We start from the raw sequence: 11,804 nt of genomic DNA, 5'->3' as shown, positions 1-11,804 counted from the left end.
CGAGATACTTTGAGCTTCTATGCCCCCAGTCTGACTGAGTCACGCATTTCTCGCGACGCGTTCCGGCAGATGCGCGTCGCGACAACGAGCTTCCTGTACCTAGAATCACTCAGTTAGCCCAACACGTAGCTCTTTAATCGCTCGCAGTACCGAGATCGTCGGTCTTGCTCGCTTCACACCAACATCGAAAACGACGCCTGCCAATTCACAATGGGAGGCTACTACGACATCGACGCCATCCTCACTGACGCGCAGGTAGTAACCTCCCCATACGCGGTGGCAAGCTTGGTCATGGACTAAAAACACACGACAGAAAGTCCCGTGCACCTTTGAGCTCACCGTGCCCGGCTTGGGCTATCTCGACGGCAATGTGGGCGGCGATGTAAGGCTTCATGAACTGCTCGCGTGACTTCGACAGGGGTAGCTCATGAGGCGGAGGATAGATGAAGCAGGGCGGGAAAGTGGAGCTTCCTCTGTGGCTTGGGGAGATGCTGGCCGTTAGGTAAGTCCTAGGTTCCTGAGTGCACGTCGGACGCCGCATTCCCATGTTCAGAGTTTCCTTCCCTTCGCTTGCTCATTCGGCCGGTTCTCGTTATGCCAGGGCCGGCTGTGATTTCAGACCTTCTCAGGTTCTCCTGCAGCCTGAGGCTCTATCTTGTACGTTTCTTACTCGGGCGTCACTCAATCTCTCTTGTACACATTGTCATCCTTCTCCAGTTATTCCCCCTCCTTGCGCTTCCTCCAACCCACATAACCCTTATCTAAACATCATACTCGCCTTTCCCTGCCCTCCCATATGCTCCATCCTTCCACAATAACCCCAAGCTAACCCCCACAGCCAAGGCCCCACGCCCCTCCTCACCCTCGACCTTCCCACTAGCCTCTCTCCCCGCGTCCTCAACGCTCTGAAAGCCGACCCGCGGACCGTCGATCTCCGAGCCCTCGCAGCGCACTTCTACGCTCTCGGCGCGCGCATGCTCGAACTTTTCGAAGAAGAGGAGGTTGGGGATGTGTTGAGTGAGGTACGTCTATGCCGTCGTAGTTGTTTGCTCTGGATACGATGCTCTCGTGCTTCCAACACCCACCACACCGTCCGCCTCGGCCCGACGTAGCTGCTAACAACAAGATGTGATGCAGACGTTCAAACAACGCGCAGCCGTTCTCGCGGACCAGGCGCACAACCCCCGCGGCGCCATGGGCGAGGGCGCTGATTTTTTGCGCGGCCTCGATGAGCAGGAGCGACGGCGTGAGTCTGTTCCTTTCACTCTGTTTTCAGTCGATCAACCCATGAGAAGACCCACAAGCAGACTTCTAACCGCACGGTGTACGGAACAGTATTTCGCGCCGCCCACGATAGCGCTAAGGCCGTCAGGACGTGGATGGCTGAGAACAAGACGCGCAGATGAGGGGGCTTTCTCTAAGCTAAGCGTATCTTGGAGGTGTGCTGGTTTCGGACGCCTGGGACAGAGGTTCGTTGCGGCGATTAACTTTAGTGCACACTAGAAGTGTATTTTGAGGCAGGAGGGACCATGCCTTGTCTTGAAGGAAGCGAAGGGTATTGCATCTCCAGACACGTCTCAATTCGACTCTTCAGCTAGCGCTCGCATTCCCGCTAAATGCGAGCTTTAGGTAGGTCGCTTCCGAATGCGGCAATAGCGGTGCTGCCGTAGAACGTCGTAGGTGGAATTATCCTCTCCGCGGGGCTTATCCTAGGCAAGACGATGTAGGTTCAAGCTATAATAGAGCAACCAAGGCGTGGACGGCCTCGTAGAAGGTTTACGTGCGCGCTTCGCAAGATTGTCAAGGATGCATAGAGTCTGTTTTTGTGGTCTGGCTGGTCCTGCGTCAAGCTCCTGAAGAACTCCGAGTGCTGCAGCCAAGTGTGAATCTCCCACTGAAAGCGTTACGGCGCGAGCTTGAGCCCAAGCCAAAGACTTGTTGTAGCATCGGCAGGAGGCTGAGTCCAGGCATGTTTTTGGGACCGCTCCGTCTACTGCTTGTGCACCCCTGGCCTTCAGCTCAGCCGTTCGCAGATAGGCAGCAGATAGCAAAACATGGCCTGCAACTCATGCGTCTCTCCGTGCTCGTTGAGACGCTCAACTAAGGTGTCGCGCGTCGTTTGAGATGCACGTTCTGTGCCTGCGGACGTCGTGCGAGGTTGTATATGCTGCCCTACCTGTGGGAATGGTGGAGAACCGGCATGAGATTGTGTTATCATCTATGCTCGAGTCTGCTGCACGAGCAATGGCTTGTATCATCGTCGACAGTGCCCTGTGTGCTAGCGTGTATGTGTATCTGTGTATCTGTGTATCTGTGTATCTGTGTATCTGTATATCTGTGTATCTTGTGGCGCCAATATCAACATCAAGATATGAGGCCTGTTGTCCGAAAGGGTGAGTTCAAGGGTTGCGAGACCAACGTAGCCCCCTGCTAGCGCGGGAGGCGCAACGACAAACGCCGACTGGCCTGGGATTGGGCGAGAAATTGGACAACCCTATCAACACCCTCTGCTTCCTCACCGGCCGCCCTAGGCTTCGCCATCCGCTCCCTTACCTACAGATAGTTGACTTGAGTCCGCTCTAACTTAGTCCCTCTCTTCTTCCCTTGAACCTCCGTACCTCCGCCATCATGGCTGCCTCAACCTCAACCTCCGCCTACCCCCACCCGCCTGAGCCCATGGTGCGAACAGCGTCGGCAGAGGGCACCGTCCTCCTCCGCCATCCGACCGCAGATTTGCAGTCGCTGCAGGGAGCATACGTCCAGAATGTCGAGCGGCTGGAGCAGAGCGCTGAGAGGCTCAGCATGGGCTCAGACATTGCCGAAGAAATTCGAAAGATGCACTTAGAACAGAAGCTGGCTGAGAGCAGGCGGGGCTCTATGCGGTCAGCAACAGTCGACGAGCAAAGAACTATGCCGTTGACTCGATCACGCAACACTTCGACCAGCTCGTACTTCAACTCGATTGTGGACGTCAACAGCGCTGCCAGGTGTGGGGGTTACTCGCCGGGCGGCTATGTAACCTCTCCAATCGGCTCCGTCAGATCAGGTTCTTGGTCTCAATCCAATCCCTCGCTATACGGACAACGCTCGGCCTCGAAGAGTTCAAGACTGGGGCATGTTACCCAGTTGGAGGACGGGCAAGGCGGGCAGGATGCAACTGCAGGAGACAGTTCCATACCTGTGTCAGCGCCCCGGCAACCTCGAGACTCGTCCTCATTTTCCGCACAATACGACCGAATCGCGCAAGAGATGGAACAAGAGTTGCAATCGATGCCGGCGAACCAAATCCAGCAGAACGGCTCTGCGAGGAGCAGCAAGCGGAACTCGAGGGAACTACCTGCTGATATCCCAGACCGGCCTCCGACCGCCGCATCCACTGATACGTACCAGCAAGCGCGGACACTCTTCCACGACTTTGACGGTGTACACTATGCCCCAACAATTAATGAAACCATAGAAGAAGGCTCGAGCGGTGAGCACAGTCGTCATACCAGTCATTCATCCGTACTTTCCATGCTGCGCCAGCTACCTCAGCCGCAAAACGGCACCGAGCCTCCCCCTGGCGAAAACATGGTCTTCTATCCAGCGCCTGTGCCTCGAATGCTCAACCTGCCCAAGCGACTGTCAAAGGTGCCGGACACCTCAATTCAAGCGAAGCGCCGCACACAAATGTTAGATTCCCTGCCAGCGGAGGCCAGAAAATCTGCCATCTGGCTTGGGGACGAGCAACGTAACAGTTATGATTCCGTTGACAACACCGTCAACAAGAGGAGCCCGCGAAAGAGTGTCGGAAACTTCGCTAGTCTGCCTCCTCAGCTAAGAGCAAGCATGTTCTTCGATGCCCAAGGCGTCTCCCAAGATGTCGAAGTCAAAGGTGAATCCGCTGAAGCGACGCTCGACAGCATCCTCGAAGCCTCCGCGCACGCTCCAGTCAGCGCATTTACCGATCACCCATTCGCGGGTCACGTGGGCGATGAAGTCTACGGGAGAGCGCAGGCTAGGAGGAGCACGGTGTCGATCATGCCCACCAGCAAACCTGAGAATAGAAAGAGTCGGAACTCTTTCAGCCTGTTGCTTGGCCGGCGCTCTAACTCCTCCTCGGATCAGCTCAACAAGCTCCAGAAGCACAACAGTAGTCGCCTCAGTGTCGGTACGCAGTTGGACGACCATGCCACTCCAAACCACCACATGGATGGAGTTAGCGAGAACACTCCCCTTCAACAATCCACCGACGCCGATGACGAAGCGCGGCCTGCAGATTATCGCAACTACCCAGACGAGGACGGAGATGGCCACCGCGACGACCGCTCCTTGCACTCCGACGATGACCTGGTCGGAGGCCATGTCCCTGATCACGCCCCTGATGACGACGACCACTATGTCGACAATGAGCCTGAGCCCGAACCCGAATCCGCACCCTTTCACGGACCTCCCACAACGCTACTGGCGGAGCTTCAACTCCGCAAAGCCGCCCAGAAGCTCCGCAACCGCACAGCCGCCAACGCCTTTCCAAACGGCATGCACAGCACCCTGCTCGAGCTCGACGCCGTCGCCCAGATAGAGAAGAAGCGGCGCGATAAGCACCACGTAACACTAGCCTGGGAAGACCCCGCCACCAAACACGAGGAACGCGACAGCGACGACGAGGACGTGCCGCTGGGTATGCTCTTCCCAAGCCGCGACGGCCTGATTAACAAGAAGGGCGTCCCAACGCAAGCGAACGGCATGCGCGACTGGGACCGGCCGCTCGGCCTCATCGAAAGGCGCGAGCTCGAAGACAACGAACCCCTCTCCTCCCGCCGCAACCGTCTGCGCGGTGTCGACCCCAACGCCATCCGCCGCGATCCTTCCCCCGCCAAACGCCCCATGGACGCCCCCCTCGCGCCGCCACGAAGCCCAGACCTCCACCTCGCAGGCCAACCAGACGCGCCCAAGGAAGCGGACGACGAGGAAGAAACTCTGGCGCAGCGCAAACAGCGGCTCAAGGAAAAAGAGCACCTCGACGAAGCCATCTCAAGCGTCAAACCCAAGTCCGTGAGCGGCGACTTCGCCTCCGAGATGCTGAGCCGACTGGGTGTGCCCAAGAAGACGCCCTCCCCTTCCCCCTTACCCTCGCCCAAAGCCCCCGTGAACGAGGAAGAAGAGACGCTCGGCCAGCGCCGCGCCCGCCTCCGCGCCGAGGCCGTTGCAAACGGCATGGGCATGGAGCGGAAGATTAGCGGCGGGAGTGCCGGCGCCGCAAACACCAACACTAACAACAACCTCGCCGTCCCCTCTACCTCACGGCCCGCCCTAAGGCCCTCGCGCAGCATGGCAGACCTCCTTCTTAGTAACCCGATCGGCGCGAACGCGGCGCGGAAAGTTTCGAGCGAGGCGCTCACGGCGGCGCTGACGCCGGGGACACTGCTCCACCAGAGCGAGCAGACGCAGGCGAAGCATCGGGCCCAGATCTACGACACGAATAAGCGGAGCTCGAGTTATGGGCTCGACAAGCCGCTGGTGGATGTGCAGGGGCCGAGTGGGCCGCAAAACACAAGCACAGGTTTCAAAGGAGGAGCGTACAACTCGGGGACTGGTGGCGCTGGCGTATCGCCGGGGCTGGGGTTGGGTGCGGGTGTGCCAAATTGCTTCCCTGTCTCTGCGCCTGTGACTGGGATGTACGCGAACGGCAACCAGAGCGGCTACTTCGGAGCCATGGCCCCGAACCCGATGAACACCGGCGCCAGTACGGCCTTCCCGCAAGCCTCTGGATTCGGCTATCCAGCCATGGCCGGCCAGCAGATGGGCATGAACCCGTTCATGTATCCGCAGCAGTTACAGATGCAGCAGATGCAGCAAATGATGGGCGGGATGGGGTATCCGCCGCAGATGGCGATGCAGATGCGGATGGCGCAGCAACAGCAGCAGCAGCATATGCAGCAGATGCAGATGCAGATGCAGCAGATGGGGATGATGCAGACGGGGATGGTGCAGGAGCAACCGATGGACTCGGGGCAGAGGGATCTGATTGATCGGTGGAGGATGAGTGTTATGCCGTGAGTGTGTAGGGCATGAGCTGTCCTTGTACGCTTGGCTCGCTATGTTTGGTGTGTTGTATTCATTTGCATGGACATCCGGCGCATTGATATTTGAGCGTTCGAGCATTAATACCGGCGGCGCCCTCTTAGCGACTCGGTCTACCACAGAGGGCGCTAGTGCATGGCAATGGGTGTCGCAATTGTTTGGGTCGGATCGAGGACGTTAGGAACGAGCAGACGGCGTTGTGCATATTGGGCTATATTGCGTCTTAATGGCCGCCGGAACGCCTGAGCGATATCCCAGGACAGCGAACTTTACATTGTTGCTACTCCCGTGAAGCGTTTGTGGCTTGACAGCTTGATGACAAATTACAATCCGTTCATCATCGCAGAGCGAGCTTGTTCTCAGTTTCGTTGTAGCGGGCACAAGTTCTCGCTCGCTGCTGATGCCATGCAAGACACGCAGCGCAAGGACGATGAGTGCACAAATTTCAGGATCGCAGGGAGTACTCTGCCGAGTAGCTAGTGCTAGACAGGAAGCGCGGTAGCGTACTCGATGGACTTGATACGGGAAGTGCGGCGAAGACTAGGTTGTCATGAAGCGAATGTAGTGTTCGCATCGGATAGCAGTGGAAAGGCCGTAGCCTGGTTGGATCTACCCACTCTATTTACGTTCCTTTCCATTAGCGATGATTTGAGAGTGGAACATCTGCGCGAGGGAGAGGTGGAGGCTGGTGGATACCTTACCTTCTGCGCGACTATCCTGACTGAGCCGGATTACGCTTCTCTTGTGGCGGTGCGTCGGAGGCTCCAGGCGAAATGTCATCCGTTCGTCCAAGGTTCGTTCGTAGATGACCTTGAGCTTCCCTCGCTTTCGTGCAGACATGACACGGCACGACATGCCCATAACCTCCAACCCTCTCAAACCCCCCCCTTCACTTCCCCTCCGCCCTCCTCACCAGCCCTTCCTCCAACCCCACCGGTTCCCAAAGACTCTTATCCCTCTTATCCTGCGCCCACACCACATCCCCCTTCAAATAAACCAACACGCCCCCCCTCCCCGTCGCACTAGCCGTGATCCTAAACAGCGGCAGCCCCGTCCGCTCATGCGCCTCCCTCAGCGGCACCAACAACAAGCTCTCCTCCGCGCACCACGCCTCCACGACATCTCGGAACGTCGTCTCCGCCACGACCTCCCTGCCCCTCGAAGGCGTGCTCTTTGGTTTCGGCGTCCCTGCGGTTCCGCCAACCGGCCGCGCGGGTCCTGCAGCGGGGCGCGCAAGCTCCGTCCGCGCGCGTTCGGGCCCGAGGTCTAGCGCTTCGTTCATCATCGCAAGGCCACGCTCCCACTCCGCGGCCACGGCCGGCACGGCGTTCACAGCGTCGGGGAACTGCTGCTTCCACCAGCTGAACCATTGGCCTACTTCCTCGTAGTTCGGCTCCGCCGTCAGCCACAGATGCAGCGTGTTGAGCCACTTTGAGAAAAACTCAACCACGAGCAGCTGGGCGAGGATTTTGGGGGCGAAGTAGCGCTGCCAGGCGAGGACGTGCTCGAGCGGCGTGAGGTCCTGGTCCGCGGGGTCGACTTCCAAGTTCGAGGAGAGGTGCGCAGCAAGCCGCGGCAGGAGGTGCCGGATCAGGGTCTCCTGGAGGACGGTGCTGAGGACGTCGCGCCAGGCGTCGAGGCCGGGGAGCACGCCGCGGGTGAGGTCCCATGTGTCGAGCGCGCTGCGGAGCTTCCGCTTCACGTCTGCGAGAAGCCCGGTGGGGGAGCGGGGGTCGGTGTGTGTGTCGGGGAGGTAGGGGAGCCAGGGGAAGAGCCAGGTGTGAGGGAGCGGGGTGGGGTGCTTGTGTTTCTTGAGCGAGAGGGATGTGCGCGGATTCCAGGCGCTGAGGTTCGAGGAGAGCTTGGTCACGATGAGCTGGTCGATCAGGTGGTGGTAGATGAATTCGGGGAGGATTGGCCGCCAGGCGTCCACGAGGGTTATGAGGGATGTGGGATCGTAGGGTGACCAGCTGTTCGTGATCGAGGTCCGAACGCGCGGGAGCCAGAGGGAGTATATGAGGGTTTCGTAGGGAGTGGTGGATTTGTGGCGGCGCGACACGCCTTCGAAGTCGTCGTGGCCGTTTAGGAGCGCAAGGTCGTTGCGGTTGACGCGCAGGATGGTGCGGAGGCGGGTGAAGTAGGATACCAGATGTGTGGGGTTCCCGAGAGGGTCCCAGTCCAGCATCTCTAGCTTGAACAGAGGATGTATGGCGGCCACCGCGGCCTCGGAGATCCCAAAGTTGTCAATCTCGTCTCTGTATTCTTCCTGCATCGTTTCTAGCCGGCTTGTGACCTCCTCCCATCTTTTTGTAGCCTCATCCGCCGACACTGGCTTGCCTAGACTTAGCCCGCTCAGCGCCTCCACAGCTTCGACGACCCCATTTAGCCTCATGACCTCCTCTTCCTGCGCCTGCATCTCCGCCCTCAGTTGCTCTTCCTCCGCTTCGACCCACTTCGCCCTCTGCACACTTTCGTTCCACGCATCCGCAAACCCCTCCAACTCCTTCCTCGCCATCTTCGCCAATCTCTCCTTCTCCGTCTCCTTATCCTGCACTCCCGTCGGCGTCATCAGCCCCGCCGTCGACGTCAACAGCCTCGTCTCCCGCCCCGTGGCATCAATCAGACTCTTCAGCACATTCGGCACCTCCAGGCCCTCCGCCCTAGCCTCAATCTCCGCCGCGGTCCTATACCTCGTCTTCTGCCTCTGGAAACCCCCAGGCGTGCTCGCCCCACTAGCCGTCGCACTCCCATCCCCCCTCCTCAGCGCCTCCTTCCTCTTCTTCCTCGCCTTGCGCTCCTCCTCGCTCGAGTCCTCATACTCCTCTCCCCTGGCAGCAGCAGCGCGCTTCGCTTCCCTTTTCGCTTGCTCCGTCTTCTCCTTGACGGCGCCAACGCCCGCGCCCTGTGGCCGCTGCTTCACTTCGATGGGGTTGAGGATGCCTTCGCCGCTCTTGCCGAGGCCTTGGCCTTCCTGGTGGCCCATCTTCGCCATCATGCGCTGCGCGAAGGACATCTTGCCGCCAGGCGCGCCGTTGGTGGTTTTGGGGGTTTTGGGGCTGCGGGCGTCGGGGAAGTCGCTTTTGCGCTTGAATGAGGGGCGCTCCATCGTGGGCGAGGTGGGAGTGAAGAAGCTGGTGGCCGCTGTGAGCCAATCTGTGGTCGGTGTTGCTGGTTCGTTTCGAGGCGTGCGTGTATGGCAGATCGTGGTAGTCGACGACTATGTTTAGTCGGCGTGAGTGACTTCAGAACACAGGAATGCTTTACTGATTACGAAAGCAGATGGCCGATTTATTACGAGCCTGCGCTAGTACGAAACGGATGAAAACAACGCGGCTTAAGGTACAATTTTCCCTTCGGGTTTTTAGAGGTTATTGCGCGGGAGATGTTCAGCAGCAGTTGTCTGCGAGTGCTTGATGCCTTCACAGTTCGATAGACTTCACGTCTGGCTCAGGCTGTAAGGAAGATACTCCAGCTTCAGATTACGGGAATTAAGGTACAGAGCTACGTATGGATTGCAACCTCAGTCATATCTCCCCTTCCACCAGCGTCCACGTATAATCAGTGCAATTTGAATAGCGACCACGACGATCGCTTTAAAGGTTGAGCATAACGTATCTTCGATCCAGCACGGCGTATATCGATCCTTCTTCCCCTCTCCTATCTCAATGCACCCGACGGCTCTCTTCGTCAATAAGTTCGCAGAGGGCAGCTCCGCAGTTTTGTTCAATCTCTTGTCCATCCCGGCCAACGAGCACAGCCAGGTTCTCGTTGAGCGCATTCTTGAGGTGGCCAACGCGGCTGAAGCGCGTGTTTGCTATCGTGATCCAGCGGATGTAGAAGGGTGGCGAGGATGGCCAGAGTAGTTTCTTGGTCCAGGATGGTTCGGGCGCGGTACCGGGTACGGATTCCATTCTGGCCTGTGGGAAGCAGAGCTGCGTTAGTGTGATGTTGTCGAGGGGAAGATTAGTGGAAGTGAGGAGAAAGGCGGGGATTGGCATACGTATCCTTGGAAGGCCATGCTCTTGTTGACCGAGAAGACCAGGATGACATTTCGACAGGTCTTGAAAGCTTCGACGAAGGTCTCCACATTGTGCGGCTGGGTGGCCCAGGTGCCATCCCGCTGTGCAATCTGGACGTTCTCGTGATTCCATGACTTTATTATGAAGTATCGATTACCTGCAGGATACATCAGCTGCTGATAAACTTCAGCTGTTCCGAAAGGGCGAGATCTATCACTGACCTCCTTGACGCGGATGGACCAAGGAAGACTCCGCTTGTAGATCTCTTGCACTGTTTTGTCGAGCCTCCTCTACTCGAGATGGAGGGTGTCCTCCACGGCCGCGGCCCCGACCCCGAGAGTTGTCCCGGCTCAGGTGGTTAGAGTGGGAGTATTCGTCTTTGGTATCGTGGTGTACGCTGCGTGAATGATGGTTCGAATCGTAGTCGCGGCTCCTATTGTGACCACTGGGCCAGTCTTGCGGAACCGGAGAACGAGGTCTGCCGTATGAGCGGCGATCTGGAGAATGCTCTTTACTGTAGGGCGGTTTACCATTGGAAGTATGCGCAGCGCGTGACGATGATAAATTTTCTTCTGGAGCTCGGCGGCTGAAGGTGTGGTTGTCCGGCAATGAAATTCGTTTTGCAAGCGATGGAGGACTGACGCTTCTTGCTACGTGCCGACGGGGAGAAGTTGGGCGCGGTTGCACTGGCCTACTGACCTTAGGACTTTCTTCAGCGGCGGCCCGGATACGGTAGCCGGGAGACGACCTTTCCACTGATCTGCTGCAATAACAACGTGCCGATTAGCCAAGAACCTTCTCTTGAATACATGTGAAGAGATTCCAGAGACTATGGTGAGTCAATCCCGTCCTGCGTTCGCGGCGATCATCCGTTTGACGTACTGCTCGGCGAATTTCACGCGCCTAGTGTTGCGAGGCAGCGGAGACCCCTGAGCGGCAATCTTACGAGGGTCCTCAACCTCGATCAGCTCTTACAGGTCATGAGACCATGGACTACGTATTTCAGGACCCTTCTTGCTCGCACTGAGACAGGGTAATCGGATACGAGGTGGCTCACAACCCAAACCGAGCAAGAATGTGTATAATCGAATGAGATAGAGTCATTTCTAAGACCATCTTACCTGGTATCGACAGCCTTCAGCTCTTGACGCTGCGGTGCAGTAAGTGCTTTCTTTTCAGGCGCTTCATTGCGAGTCTCACGAGAAGTTTCAATGCGTTGAACCTTGTCCGCGGGCATTTGATCATGGAGAGACGTCTCGCTCGGCCGCTTGGTTCCCTGACGGACATTGTTGTCGCCATTCTTCTCCATCGAAGGCCTGGTTGCTTTTGGTGAAGGTAGCGGTGGCGGTCCCATAGTGGTTGAGGATGGTGCTGCAGCATTGAGACTTGGTGATTTTATAGGAGTCAGCGGCTCTGGCTGTTTAGCCGATTGCCCGCGTACTGACTTCGAGCGCGTGAGATGACTGTCTCTTCCCATTTGAGCTATTAGTTCTGCCCTCTGGACATCGAGAGCTGCCAGCTTTCGAGCTTGCTCAAGCTCATGCTTGCGCGTAGCTTCATCGTGATAACCTGTATGATCAAGCCACTCGTCAAGGTCGTCAAAGTAGTGTGAATGACTGGCAGATTCCCGGACTCCCTCATTCGATCTCCTTGCCATAAGTTCTTCCAGACCTTGAAGCCGACCATCGATCAACTGACCGAGCCGCTGTTCCATGGAACGCA

The 11,804-nt window shown here is 57.7% G+C and overlaps 4 protein-coding genes across 4 annotated transcripts; 2 read left to right on the top strand and 2 right to left on the bottom strand.

The window, feature by feature from the left end:
- Positions 1-443: 443 nt before the first annotated feature.
- W97_08360 (DNA replication complex GINS protein PSF3) lies at positions 444-1,406 on the top strand (the record flags this gene model as incomplete). The annotated part of the gene is made up of 4 exons (XM_007786174.1): positions 444-502; positions 839-1,022; positions 1,138-1,246; positions 1,336-1,406. 4 exons carry the CDS (start codon positions 444-446, stop codon positions 1,404-1,406), a joined length of 423 nt encoding a protein of 140 aa, XP_007784364.1.
- Positions 1,407-2,628: 1,222 nt separating this feature from the next.
- On the top strand, positions 2,629-6,039 carry W97_08359 (uncharacterized protein; the record flags this gene model as incomplete). Its single annotated transcript, XM_007786173.1, has 1 exon — positions 2,629-6,039. The coding sequence occupies one exon, from the start codon at positions 2,629-2,631 to the stop codon at positions 6,037-6,039; it is 3,411 nt and encodes a 1,136-aa protein (XP_007784363.1).
- Positions 6,040-6,952: 913 nt separating this feature from the next.
- W97_08358 (uncharacterized protein) lies at positions 6,953-9,169 on the bottom strand (the record flags this gene model as incomplete). The annotated part of the gene is made up of 1 exon (XM_007786172.1): positions 6,953-9,169. One exon carries the CDS (start codon positions 9,167-9,169, stop codon positions 6,953-6,955), a length of 2,217 nt encoding a protein of 738 aa, XP_007784362.1.
- Positions 9,170-9,725: 556 nt separating this feature from the next.
- On the bottom strand, positions 9,726-11,436 carry W97_08357 (uncharacterized protein; the record flags this gene model as incomplete). The annotated part of the gene is made up of 4 exons (XM_007786171.1): positions 9,726-9,980; positions 10,064-10,239; positions 10,304-10,845; positions 11,204-11,436. The coding sequence occupies 4 exons, from the start codon at positions 11,434-11,436 to the stop codon at positions 9,726-9,728; spliced, it is 1,206 nt and encodes a 401-aa protein (XP_007784361.1).
- Between the last annotated feature and the right edge of the window lie 368 nt (positions 11,437-11,804).

The sequence above is a fragment of the Coniosporium apollinis genome, assembly GCF_000281105.1.
Source record: "Coniosporium apollinis CBS 100218 chromosome Unknown supercont1.52, whole genome shotgun sequence".
In the NCBI taxonomy this organism is placed as follows: Eukaryota; Fungi; Ascomycota; class Dothideomycetes; genus Coniosporium; species Coniosporium apollinis.
Note: the sequence above shows the minus strand (reverse complement) of the source record. Positions and strands in the feature narration are given on the sequence as shown.